Raw genomic sequence first — 13,904 nt, 5'->3', positions numbered from 1 at the left:
AAAAATTTGTAAGTCGAAGCAACCCTATCTAAACATTCGTAAGTAGAAAAAATCCTATCTAAACTGCATCCAAGATGGCGGACGGAGCTCCATTCGTAAGTAGAAACATTCGTAAGTAGAGTTATTCGTGAGTAGAGGTACCACTGTATACCTAAAATCCTTTACTTATTAGGGGCTACCCAACATTTTGTTCAGAATTTTGCTTTGCAGATAACTCTACCATAGGGTTATTAAAATTTTCAAAAGTAGGGTATCCGTGGCTTGGCTTTTGAAAAATAGGGGTCCTCAGTAATTAGCTCTTTCAGACAGCTAATTACTGAGGACACACTATTTTTCAAAATATGGTCTAAAGCTCAACATCAAAAAAACTAAGATCATGGCCACTGGTCCCATCACCTCTTGGCAAATAGAAGGGGAAGAAATGGAGGTAGTGAGAGATTTTACTTTCTTGGGCTCCATGATCACTGCAGATGGTGACAGCAGTCAAGAAATTAAAAGACGCCTGCTTCTTGGGAGAAAAGCAATGACAAACGTAGACAACTTCTTAAAAAGCAGAGACATCACCTTGCCGACAAAGGTCCGTATAGTTAAAGCTATGGTTTCCCCAGTAGTGATGTATGGAAGTGAGAGCTGGACCATAAAGAAGGCTGATCGCCGAAGAATTGATGCTTTTGAATTATGGTGCTGGAGGAGACTCTTGAGAGTCCCATGGACTACAAGAAGATCAAACCTATCCATTCTGAAGGAAATCAGCCCTGAGTGCTCACTGGAAGGACAGATCCTGAGGCTCCAATACTTTGGCCACCTCATGAGAAGAGAAGACTCCCTGGAAAAGACCCTGATGCTGGGAAAGATTGAGGGCACTAGGAGAAGGGGACGGCAGAGGATGAGATGGTTGGACAGTGTTCTCAAAGCTACCAACATGAGTTTGACCAAACTGAGGGAGGCAGTGGAAGGCAGGAGTGCCTGGCGTGCTCTGGTCCATGGGGTCATGAAGAGTCGGACACGACTAAACGACTAAACAACAACAACAACAGTAATTAGCTAATTGGGAACCGCTGTATTAGATCATGATGCGGGGGATACCAGAGGCCATCAAACTGCAAGGGAATCAGGCCACCCAAGATCACAAATGGGAGGGTATCTGGACCACTACCCCCCCTTAAAAGCATCTCTGCTCACTTACAGGAGGCCTCACTCAAGGTCATGCTCCAATGGCACTGGATGCCAGTCAAGCTACCAAAAAAAAAATCCCTCCCTTTCCCCTTTATGTTGGAAGGGTTGTGGAAAACTTGGCTTATTTATTCACATTTGGTGGGAATGACCCCACGTTAAAAACTTTTGGAAGAGAGTATTCTCCATTATATCCATAATTACAAGCCAACCTCTTAGCGCTACTACCTTTGGACACAGGCTGGATCTACACAGATATTTAAAAACGCTATAAAAACACTATAAATAAATATATGCAATTTGCCATCAAGCTCTATGGCACCATCTGATGTCCCATTTTTATAACACACTTAAATGTTATAATTGCAGCTGTGTAGCTGAGTCCAACAGACTTAAACCCCATCCTGCACCACAGAGAATTAGTAGGCCTCTTATTGACTGCAGCACATTTAGCGATAGCTTAGCAGTGGAAGTACCAGACTGAAACACCTCTGAACATATGGAAAAATCATATTTGGATGTCTCACAAGACACAGGAGGGCAATTAAAGGCGTAACAAAGAGACACCTTCCAAGAAACGTGGACCCCATTCTTTAATTATGTTAATGACCAAAATGGGTCAACTTTGTGAGCATGAAATAAAAGTGTTTCATCCACTGTAATGTGTAATATTTGCACTGTCTGCTGCCACCGGTACGCTTTATTTATATGAGCCGTGCAGAGTACAACACTTCTGCCTTCTCCTTAGAACGGAAAAACTTGTAGAGTAGAGGGAGCTTTTCTCATTTGTTGATTTCTGTTCTGATGCAAATCACACCTGAAAGCACTCTATTGTTTAATCTATAATATCTGTTCTGACATCATATTTGCGAATTTTCCAGAGGTGCTAAATATCATATTTGCATCTGGTGTAACAAACAGGGATTTGCGATTCTTTCAGGATTTGTTTATTTTGATTAATGTCCCCAGCCCAGTATTAGTAGTTTCAATCCATCCAAAAACATAGCTGTTTATCAAATGACAAGTTTATTGCCATAGCTGCCAAGTTTTCCCTTTTCTCGCGAGGAAGCCTATTCAGCATAAGGGAAAATCCCTTAAAAAAAGAGATAACTTGGCAGCTATGGTTTATTGCATTTGTGAGTGGTTCTAATTAGTTGGATAACTAAAAGATTAACTAGTTGGATAATAAAACTGTTAATTTATGCATGCCAATAGGAGGGGTGTTTATAATTATACTTCCTAGAAAAGTCGGAATTGGGGGAATTAACCATCAGGAGGTGTAAATCCAACATAATTCTTTCTCCAAGTTTTCTGCCTTTATAGAGAGATTTTACAGAAGCATACAGGTGATGCCCCTGCCCTGGGAATTGTAATACATTCAGGGTGCTAGGTTAGACCAAGGATAGGGAAAATCAGTCTCAGGGAACCAAAGCAGCTGTCCAAGCCTCTTTCTCAGGCCACCCCTCTCCACTTCTGATTTTCAGTGTCCGTTCATTCTTTTTATGGTGTGTGGTTTTTTAAAAAATGTTTCTTTGGATGGAAAGAAAGTGCAAAGGTGGTGGGAGGGCACTCATCTCAGCCCTTCTTCCTTGCCCCCTCCCCAGTTTGCCTCCTCTTCCCATTTTGCTGACTGACCACTCTCTTGCATTTGCACCATGGCTTACTGGCTGAAGACTGAAGTGACTTCCTTGCAAAGCTGGGAGCCTGCCCATCCCGAGACAGATTCAAACTAACATAACCTTTAAATACTCATTTGGGAAAGTGAAATAAACCAAAATATAATTAAATGTGTTTCAACCAGTGGCCCATCAAACATGTATACAATATATAAGATATGCAAAGAATATACATTCAACACAAAAATGATTAAAATGCTCTTAAATAACACACACACACACACACACACACACACTAAAACAGGCATTGACCCTCTGTCTCCCTTTGCTATTCCCTCTATTTTATTTTAAATCTTCATTTTTTAAAAAAATATTCCTTAAAACTGCTGACGTCTTGATAGACTGTGACCTTTTATTGTGCATGAAAATGTGGTCTAGTATTCACTGTGTGAATACAGTGTGAATACTGTGTGAGAAAAAAGAGAGAAAAGCAAAGTGACTTTGCAATAGCTATTTTATTTAGACATATAATGCTAAAAACACATGAAGTATCCAAGCAGTGAGTTGTTTCAGAGGTTCTAGTGCTTTCCTGGTTTGATACCTTTGTAATGAAGTCAGCCGGGGCTTGCTGGTATTTTATTATTTAGAAAGATGGAGGCAGAAGACAGACGAAAGCTTAGCATTAAACACCTAATGTGTCTCATAGCTCTTGGCTCCCCAGTCAGACTTTTAGAGAGACGGCCAACACCACCAACTCTTTTCAGAGAGCAGCTCTCTGCACATGCTATGTCTCTCCCAGCCTCATCCCATTTCAAAGAGTTGGGCTATGTACACATTCATAGCTTAAAATGCAGCAAGGTTATTCCCCCCCCCCACTGCATTTCAAGCCACATTTTTCTGTTGCAGCACATACCCCAAAGATGTGGAGACAGGGTGAAGCCCTCCCCCCAATCTTGAGGGGCCAGGCCTCCCCAAAGTGGTGTTGAGCCTCATTGCGCCTCACGGTCTCCTCCTGACACATGTGATATCACAAACACGCCAGAGGTCCCCAATGTCAGGTGGAACTCAGCACCTCTGTCAACTGGGTGCTGGGCCCCCCGCCAGATGCACTTTTTATTCCCCTGATGCAGACCCAAGCAATGCCTGCTCACGTGGCTGGACCCTAGAGATGCTCTGCCTGTGACGGACCATTTTACAGGCAAGGTTACGATCTGGAAATTCCTTTGCTAGCATAATTGGTGTTCAGTTTTGACATAATAGTGAACCATTAAGCAAACGGAGTAAATGTGGTATCATAAAATGCAGACTTTGAGGGCATACGCAGCAGGAAGTTCTCCTGTTCAAACTTCCTTTCAATGGCTTGCCAGTCTTGTGCAGGATAACATCTGGTAGACTGTCCTCAGTGTCTATGTGCACCTGCACACCAACAGAGAGACAGGCATTATTGTTCTTCCAAATGAGGATGCCATTTCCATAAGGTCCTGGTAGCCTTTAAGATGGCGTGTCTTCATTCAGCATTGTAGTTGATGTAGCATCTTGATTAATTCCCGTTTCAGTTTAGGATTCACGAAGATCAAGATAACGGCATGGCCAGAGGAATATAGAGCAATCACATTAAACAGAATTATTGTTATCCAATCATCTTTACTGTCCACCCAGAACAGGACTATGTCCAAAAACTCCATACAAAAATTGGATACATAGAGAATGGAGAAAGAAGCCAGAGCTTTGATGGCATTCAGGTGAGCTTCTGTGCTGACATCCCTTGCAGTGTTATGTAGAAGGTTTTTGTGTCTCCACAGGGAAGTTAGCACTAAGATAGATGAGGACAAAAATACCACAAAGGAAAAGAAATCTGGAACAATATAAAGATGGATGAGATACTTACAGAAGTCAGACATTACATTTCCCGAATTGCTGTTATTGCTTAGATGTGATTCAAATAATCTACATTTAGATATGATAGTACTGCCTGTTACTGTGACGGTGGTGACAATTGCAGAGAAGACCACTGTCCCCAGAAGCAGCCAAGGCACCAGCCCAGGGAATCTCCGCTTCATTTGGAGGAAGAGAGGGTGGGAGAAGTTAGTGATTTTTACGCAGTACAAAATACTGAGCCAAGTGGCAAACCAAAGGTCAGCAGTATTAACAAATGCCCATGAGGCATCAAATGCAATAAATACATCCCTCTTCTGAAAAGTGTCCTTGAAAAAGAGTAGGAAAATTGCATTCTGTATAACAATGGCAAGAAATGCCAATCTGAACAAGCTAAGACAACTCAGGATCATGTCGGCTGGGGATAGTTTTCGGCTTCTAAACCAGTCAATGAAGTTAGCAATAGCAATAAATCCATTTCCCACCATTCCTGTGAAGGTCACAATAACGAGAAGGACAAAGCTGAACAATTCAGGTAAGGTAGACATATTTGTAAGCACAAAATAACTGTTTTTCCCCACCGTAATGTGTTGTATTTGCACCGCCTGTTACTGATGCTGTCCTTTATTTATCTGAGCAATGTAGAAACCTTCTGTGTAGGTTGGGAAACTGTAGAGAGTGGAGGGAGCTATTTTCATTTGTTGACTCTGTTCAGATGCAAATCACACCTGGAAACATTCTTAGTAATTCAATATCATCTTTCCTGATATTTGCAAAATCCACAGCGGTGCTAAAATATCATATTGGCATCTGGCTTAACAAAGAATGATATCATTCTTTGTTAAGCCAGATGCCAATATGATATTTGGCATCTGAAGAAAACAGGGGTGTTCAAGTTGAAGGTCCACCACACACAAAGGCTGGATCCCCCACTTTCAGCTCACTCTTTCCATTCTCATTTCAATGTTGCTTGCTCTCTTTGAGGCATATATTCCACAAGTGAACTGACAATTTTAAGGAAAGGGTCACAGACATTAAGAAACACCAACAATTTTACAGTTCTGATTATTCATACACCAGCCACCTCAAAATATGTAAATAATTTGGAAAAAGTTAATATGGCTAGGTAAAGGTAAAAGGACACCAAACCATTAGGTCCAACCCGCGGATGACTCTGGGGTTGTGGCGCTCATCTCGCTTTACTGGCCGAGGGAGCCGGCGTACAGCTTCCGCTTCTGGTGAACCAGAGCAGTGCACGGAAATGCTGTTTACCCTCCCGTCTGAGTGGTACCTATTTATCTACTTGCACTTGGACGTGCTTTCAAACTGCTAGGTTGGCAGAAGCTGGGACCGAGCAACAGGAGCTCACCCTGTCTGATCAGCAAGCCCTAGGCTCAGTGGTTTAACCCACAGTGCCACCCGCATCCCCAGAGTCATCTGATAATAAAAGATGGAACTGAAGTGGAACATTGACTGCTGGAATGATTGCTGTTCAGTTTTCACACAAATCATTAAGCAAACATAGTAAACACCAGTGCTTTTTTGTGGGGCACTCTAGGGCAAACAAAGGGGGTGCTGGGGACCTGGGGACCCACAACACTTTTTTGGTTGGTGCTCAGCCCCCACACCGTGGGGCCTTTGATGCAACTTCTGATGCTTTGTGGGGCCTCAAAAGTCACACCAGAGATATTGGAGATATTGTAATCTTAAGATGTATTTTAACTAATTGATTGCCTGTTTTTATGTTCTTATGTCCTTTGTATACTGTGTTAGTTTTATGATGTTAGCCACCCTGAGGCCCGGCTCCAGCTGGGGAGGGTGGGGTACAAATAAAAATTTATTAGTAGTAGTATTATTCCCGAGACCTCCAATGCGACTTCTGGGAGAAACTGGAAGTTGTGTTCAGAATTTGTGCCCAAGGCCTTGCGGGACCTTGGAGATTGTGTCCAAGGCCGCACAAGGCTCTGACGTGGCTTCCGGTTTTCCCCAGAAGAAACCTTGGCCACAACTTCCAGGGGTCTCAGTTGGCACTGTGGTGCACACGACGTAACGTGACACAATGGCATCAACGTTGCAATGTGAAATCATGATGTCACGTTGCATCACATGCGCTGCTGGGCACACATAATCTGGGGCCCCTCCTCAAGGGTACGCAGTACCAGAACCTTTGCACCAGTAAACAGAGTATAAAAACAAATGCAGACTTAGAATCCTAGAGTTGGAAGAGACCACAAGGGCCATCCAGTCCAACCCCCTGCTGAGCAGGAAACACCATCAATGCATTCTTGACATATGCCTGTCAAGCCTCTGCTTAAAGACCTCCAAAGCAGGAGACTCCACCACACTCCTTGGTAGCAAGGACATACTTCAAAGGCATACCCTGCAGAATGGCATACTCTGCAGAATGACACAATGGTTCAAGAGAACAATGGGTGAATGCATCTGGGTGTTAACCAGAAGGCTGGTGGTTCGAATCCACCCAGGGACACCTGTAGGCAGGATTCCTGCACTGCAATGGGTTGGACTTGATGCCCCACAGGGTCACATCCAACTCAACAATTCTATGATTCTAGCATTCTATGTCTGCAAGGGCTTGTCAGTTTTGTGCAGCAGAACTTCTGCTAAACTGTGCCCTGCACATGCACAGACAATATCGTTCTTGCAATAGAGGAGGCAAAATTGGTAGCCAACAGAGAGACAGGCAGTACTGTTCTTGCAAATGAGGATGCCACTTCCATAAGGTCTTGGTAGCCCCTAAGACGGTGGCTTCATTCACCCTGTGAGACGGTGGCTTCATTCAGCATTTTAGTTGATGTAGCATCTTGACTGATTCCTGTTTCAGTTTGGGATTAATGAAGATCAAGATAATGGCATGGCCAGAGGAATATGCAGCAACCACATGAAGCAACAAAAAATTCATCTCAATGGCTTGCATGCCATTCCAAGTGAAGAACGTTGCCAATATTTCCACAAAAAAGCTAGATACGTAGAGAATGGAGAAAGAAGCCAGAGCTTTGATGGCATTCAGGTGAACTTCTGTGCGGACATCCCTCACGCTGTTTCGTAAATGATTTTTGTGCCTCCACAGAGAAGTTAGCAATAAAATGGACGAGGAGAAAAATATAATGCAGGGAAAGAACTTTGGAACAACATATAGAAGGATGGAATACTTACAAAAGTCTGATGTATTAATTCCTGAGTCAGTGTTATTGCTTAGAAGTGATTCAATTGTTTTGCATTCAGACAGGAGTCTACTGACCATTATTGTCTTGATGGTGGTGGTGATCGCGGAGAAGACCACTGTCCCCAGAAGCAGCCAAGGCACCATCCCAGGGAATCTCCGCTTCATTTGGAGGAAGAGAGGGTGGGAGAAGTTTGCAATCTTTACACAGTACAAGACACTGAGCCAAGCGGCAAACCAAAGGTTAGCAGTATTAACAAATGCCCATGAGGCACTGCATGCAATATATATGTTCCTCATCTGAAAAGTATCTATGAAAAAGAGGAGAAGAATTGCAGTCTGTATTCCAATTGCATGAAATGCGAATCTGAACAAGCCAAGACAACTCAGGATCATGTCAGCTGGGGATAATTTTCTGCTGCTAAACCAGTCAATGTAATTAATGATAGCAATAAATCCATTTCCCACCATTCCTATGAGGGTTTCAATAACCAGAAGAATGAAGCCAAACAATCCAAATAAGGTAGGCATCTTTCTGACCACGAAATAAAAGTGTCTTCCCAAGGTAATGTGTAAAATTAGCACAGTCTGCTGCTTATGATGTCTTTTATATGAGCAGTGGAGAGCAGAATACTTCTGCCTTCTTTCGAGACCAGAACAATTTGCAGGGAGAGGAGCAAGCTATTTTCAGTTGTTGATTTTGCTCAGATGCAAATCACACCTGGAAAGATTCTCTTCCTAAATCTATATCATATTTTCTGCTGTCATTTTTGCAAATTCGACATTGGTGCTAAATATCCTCTTTGCATCTGGCTTAACAAACAATGATAGATTATTCTTTTGCGTGTTCAGACCCAGAAACCTCCCCCCTAAATAAATTCACACATGACTCAAATTTTTGGTTTGGTTTTTGGCAGAATTTAGGCCACAACTTTATTGATTACACTGACCCAGGACACCAGCATAGGTCAGCCAAGGGTGAACACCTGGATAGGCAGAAAGCCGGAAACAAGCTATGTCCGCCACCTAGATGTTCCCCTGGACTCAGGCACAGGTACAACCGCCTCACAGGGTTGGCCAAACCTTTTGAGTCCCTGGATTCCTTTAACGGAATACCCTTCACATAGGGATGGGGTCATGAAGAGCAGGTGGGCAGGTGTTCCGAATGCATGTACCGAAAGAGGAAGCTCTGGGACACGTGCATGGGCATATATAGGTCCCACGATCCGTTTGGACTGTGCCCCATTGGTCAGATTGAACCCAACATGGAGGGACCTACCAATCGGGTGTTGTGGCTGACCAATCTTACCCACCCACAACACAGGGTGTCAGTATTCAGGTCTCACCACAACACATGCCCTCTTTGAAGCAGGACCGAATTTATGATATCTATATTTTGATTAATGTTTGTTCACCAGTATTTTTATTTTTAATCCATCTGAAAACAGAGATGTTTATCAAATGATTTGATAAAATTCACTTTGTTTGTGAAGGACGTTGTTCCAATCGGTAAGAGAGATAAAGCAGGGTGTTTAATTATGAGGCCAATAGGTGAAAAATTTAGAGTTACATTTCCTTTAAAAAGTGGAAACCAGAGGAATTAAAAACAAGGAAGCTGTGCAATAGGATGTGCGCGAATATGGACTTTTTCTGCGGTTTATTTCTATAGATCATGACGTCAATAAAGTGAGATGGTGATGACAGCAACATTTGATAGAAAACTTGGAATGAGTCTGACCAAACACAAGCTGGATCCGCTTTGAAGACCTATTCTGTGGCAGTGCAGGCAAGAAACATTTTTTCTCTCTGCCTCCATTGCATCAGGAATGGGGAGTCATCTCTGAAGGACATTGGACCCATCCACCACTGATTTATACCAGCTGGCCTTGACACCAGACTTTTGGGTGGGGTGGAGAGGTTAAAGGAGAAAAATAAAATGCTTTGATGTGAATGATATTTGGACTAGGGGGAGTTGAGGGTTTAGTTATTTTGTTCATTTGTTAAGGAGGGAATCCGAGTATCGCTTTGTTTATTATTAGAGTTTCTTATATAAATGATATTATATGAAATGTTAATGTATTATATTACCCCCCCTACTTTCCTCCCAATAGTAATATGTATTTTGTGTGTGCGTGTATGTATATATACAGTATATTACGACCCGGTATATAAGATGACCCCCGACTTTTGAGAAGATTTTCCTGGGTTAAAAAGTAGCTATATATCTATATCTATATATATCTCTCTCTATATATATTGCTGTAAGTCACTTGGAGACCTTTGGATGAGAAGTGACTAATGTCTAATAAAGAGAGGAGCAAGCTTTTTTCAATTGTTTATTGCATTCAGATGCAAATCACACCTGGAAAGATTGTATTATTAAATTGATATCATAAGATGTACAAAGATATTTAAGATTTACAAGATATACACATATATGGAAGATATACAAGGAATACACCCATTCAAACCAACCAAATAATTAAAAAGAGAAAAGTGATTGAAGCATTATTAAACAACAAAAATGTTAAAGCAGGCAGTGGTCCTCCACCTCGTTTTGCTATTCCCTTTATTTTATTGTTATGGGTCACCCCGATCTTTGCTGAGCTGTAGCAAGAGATTTCAGGGGTCTTGGCACTTAACCAGAGTCTGTGTTTTCTTGGGGATGGGGGAAGGGCACAGGGAAGTCTGCAATGTCTTAGAACTATGGTTTATTCACACATGTTTACACCTGAAGTCTTCAGTGGAGGTGGAGTTCATAGCATTAACATCTCAAGAGGGGTTTGTCCTTCCCAGCATCCTAAGCAGCATTCACTTTTCGCTCTGTAACAGCCTGCTCCAGCCAGCCCACATGGCAGCTGTCCTACAGTCCCCACCTGGAGTTCTCCCCACTTCCTGATTCTTCTTCCCAGAACCCCCTGATCTCTTGTTTCCTCTCTTGTAAGACAACACTCCCTCTTCCTATGGTGACATCATGCACTGATCTTACCCTGGCAACCTCTCTCAGGGCCTGGCTGAGCCTTCTGTCTGGTTGACGCCTCCCCTTGAGGGACTAATGGCTGACCATCAGCAGAATTGTTTCTTCATTGTCCCACCATCACCTGGCTGGCCCCATGAGAAAGTTAACGGTAGCTGTTGTTATTCCTTGCTTAGTCCAGGAATCCACGAACACTGACCCTTCTTTGAATGAAGAGATTATGAGGAGTCCCTCCTCCGCCAATTTATAACATTATTATAAATCTTCATTTTTTTAAAAAAGAATTTCCTTAAAACTACCAACCTAACTTCAAAGGCATATCCTGCAGAATGACACAGTGGGTCAAGGGAGCAATGGGTGAGTGCATCTGGCTGTTAACCAGAAGGCTGATGGTTTGAACCCACCAAGGGACAGCTGCGGGCCGGATCCCTATACTGCACCAGGTTGGACTTGATGCCCCTCGAGGTAACTTCCAACTCAACAATTCTATGAATCTAGGATTCTCTGTCTGCAAGGGCTTGGCAGTTTTGTGCTGCAGAACATCTGCTAGACTGTGTCCTGCAAACCCACATACAGACAATATCATTCTTTAAACAGAGGAGGCAGAATTGGTAGCCTTTAAGATAGTGGCTTCATTCAGCATTTTAGTTGATGTAGCATCTTGATTGATTCCTGTTTCAGTTTGGGATTAATGAAGATCAGGATAATGGCATGGCCAGAGGAATATGCAGCAACCACATGAAGCAACAAAAAAATCATCTCAATGGCTTCCATGCCATTCCAATAGAAGAACCTTGCCAATATTTCCACAAAAAAGCTAGATACGTAGAGAATGGAGAACGAAGCCAGAGCTTTGATGGCATTCAGGTGAACTTCTGTGCTGACATCCCTCGCACTGTTTCGTAAATGATTTTTGTGCCTCCACAGAGAAGTTAGCAATAAAATGGATGAGGAGAAAAATATAATGAAGGGAAAGAACTCTGGAACAACATATAGAAGCAGGGAATACTTACAAAAGTAAGAAGTCTTAATTCCTGCGTCAGTGTTATTGCTTAGAAGTGATTCAATTGTCTTGCATTCAGACATAGGTCTGCTGACCATTATTGCCTCGATGGTAGTGATGATTGCAGAGAAGACCACTGTCCCCAGAAGCAGCCAAGGCACCATTCCAGGGAATCTCCGCTTCATTTGGAGGAAGAGAGGGTGGGAGAAGTTGGCAATCTTTACACAGTACAGGACACTGAGCCAAGCGGCAAACCAAAGGTTAGCAGTATTAACAAATGTCCATGAGGCACCACATGAAATATATATGTTCCTCATCTGAAAAGTATCTATGAAAAAGAGGAGAAGAATTGCAGTCTGTATTCCAATTGCATGAAATGCAAATCTGAACAAGCCAAGACAACTCAGGATCATGTCGGCTGAGGATAGTTTCCTGCTGCTAAACCAGTCAATGAAGTTAATGATAGCAATAAATCCATTTCCCACCATTCCTATGAGGGTTTCAATAACCAGAAGAATGAAGCCAAACAATTCAAATAAGGTAGGCATCTTTCTGAGCACGAAATAAGTGTTTTCCCAGCGTAATGTTTAATATTAGCAGAGTCTGCTGCATATGCTGCCTTGTATATGAGCAGTGGAGAGCAGAATACTTCTGCCTTCTTTCGAGACCAGAACAATTTGCAGGGAGAGAAGCAAGCTATTTTCTGTTGTTGATTTTGCTCAGATGCAAATCACACCTGGAAAGATTCTCTTCCTAAATCTACATCATCTGTTCTGCTGTCTTATTTGCGAATTTGACGATGGTGCTAAATATCCTCTTTGCATCTGGCTTAACAAACAATGATAGATGATTCTTTTACCATTTCTATATTTTGATTAATGTTTGTTCACTAGTATTTTTATTTTTAATCCATCTGTAAACAGAGATGTTTAACAAATGATTTAATAAAATTCACTGTTTTTGTGAGGGACGTTGTTTCAATTGGTAAGAGAGATAAAGCAGGGTGTTTAATTATGAGGCCAATAGGTGAAATATTTAGAGTTACATTTCCTTTAAAAAGTGGAAACTAGAGGAATTAAAAACAAGGAAGCTGTGCAATAGTATATCTATATATATATAAAAATGAAAAAAAAATTGAAATTGTCGGCCACACTTTTCTCCATAACCGCTTGACCGATCGTCCTGAAATTTTGACACAATGATCCAGGCCACTCCCCGAGCGTTGTTGGGGACAAAAATCCCTGACATCTCACATCTGGGCAGGTAGAAACCTGGTTTTCCACCAAGTCAAACAGCACCCTCAAGTGCTGTTATATCCTCCTCCACCCCCTCCCTTCCTGTGAAACCTAAGCCACACCCACAAACCAAATGACATAATCAACCAAGCAACTGAAACCACCTTTGGCGGCCATTATCAGACCCCTAGGCCCCTGCCAGGCTGCTAGGTCTCCACTAGGCCCGGGGGGGGGGAGAGGGTGAACGCCCGGATCACAGGTCACAGCACGGCCTTTGTTTTATGCAGCCCCCTGCCAGGCCCCCACTAGGCCCGGGGGGGAGGACAAGCGCATGGATCACAGGACGCAGCACGGCCTTTGTTTTATGTAGGCCCCTGCCAGGCCCTCACTAGGCCCAGGGAAAAAAATAACCCACAGCAACGCACTTGGGGGCACGGCAAGGGGTTTTTACTTTAAAATTTAGCACCACTACCCCCCCCAAGATCCCCCACGAAATAACCACAAGAAAAAACAAACCATCCTTCAAAATGTCATGAGATATGGAGGGGGGGGGGGAACAAACAGAATAGATCATGGATCGGGACACGTGGGGGCAGTCACAGGGATTAGCCACAACAACGCGCCACACCCACAAACCCTGCCTCCACCACGAGATCCTGTAAAACAGGGGGACTCTGAGGCTCAGGGGGATCTGAAGGGGGCCTATTACCCTCCATTTGACAGACTAATGCACAAGGCGGCCATTACCAGACAACCCACAGAGTCAGGCCAGGGCCAAGGAATGGAGATACAGGGCGGAGGCCTCAGGTCACATTTAAATACTAGCCCAAGCCAAGGCCTCGCC

General features: G+C 43.0%; 2 protein-coding genes across 2 annotated transcripts; both read right to left on the bottom strand.

The window, feature by feature from the left end:
* Nucleotides 1-4,211: 4,211 nt before the first annotated feature.
* Nucleotides 4,212-5,077, bottom strand: LOC118075298 (taste receptor type 2 member 40-like). Its single transcript, XM_060269106.1, has 2 exons — nucleotides 4,759-5,077; nucleotides 4,212-4,644 (listed from the first exon to the last, which is right to left on the bottom strand). Exons 1-2 carry the CDS (start codon nucleotides 5,075-5,077, stop codon nucleotides 4,301-4,303), a joined length of 663 nt encoding a protein of 220 aa, XP_060125089.1. The 3' UTR covers nucleotides 4,212-4,300.
* Nucleotides 5,078-7,461: 2,384 nt separating this feature from the next.
* On the bottom strand, nucleotides 7,462-8,376 carry LOC118079007 (taste receptor type 2 member 1-like). Its single transcript, XM_060269105.1, has 2 exons — nucleotides 7,924-8,376; nucleotides 7,462-7,803 (listed from the first exon to the last, which is right to left on the bottom strand). The coding sequence occupies exons 1-2, from the start codon at nucleotides 8,374-8,376 to the stop codon at nucleotides 7,462-7,464; spliced, it is 795 nt and encodes a 264-aa protein (XP_060125088.1).
* Between the last annotated feature and the right edge of the window lie 5,528 nt (nucleotides 8,377-13,904).

Source organism: Zootoca vivipara, chromosome 16 (assembly GCF_963506605.1).
Source record: "Zootoca vivipara chromosome 16, rZooViv1.1, whole genome shotgun sequence".
Lineage (NCBI taxonomy): Eukaryota > Metazoa > Chordata > Lepidosauria > Squamata > Lacertidae > Zootoca > Zootoca vivipara.
Note: the sequence above shows the minus strand (reverse complement) of the source record. Positions and strands in the feature narration are given on the sequence as shown.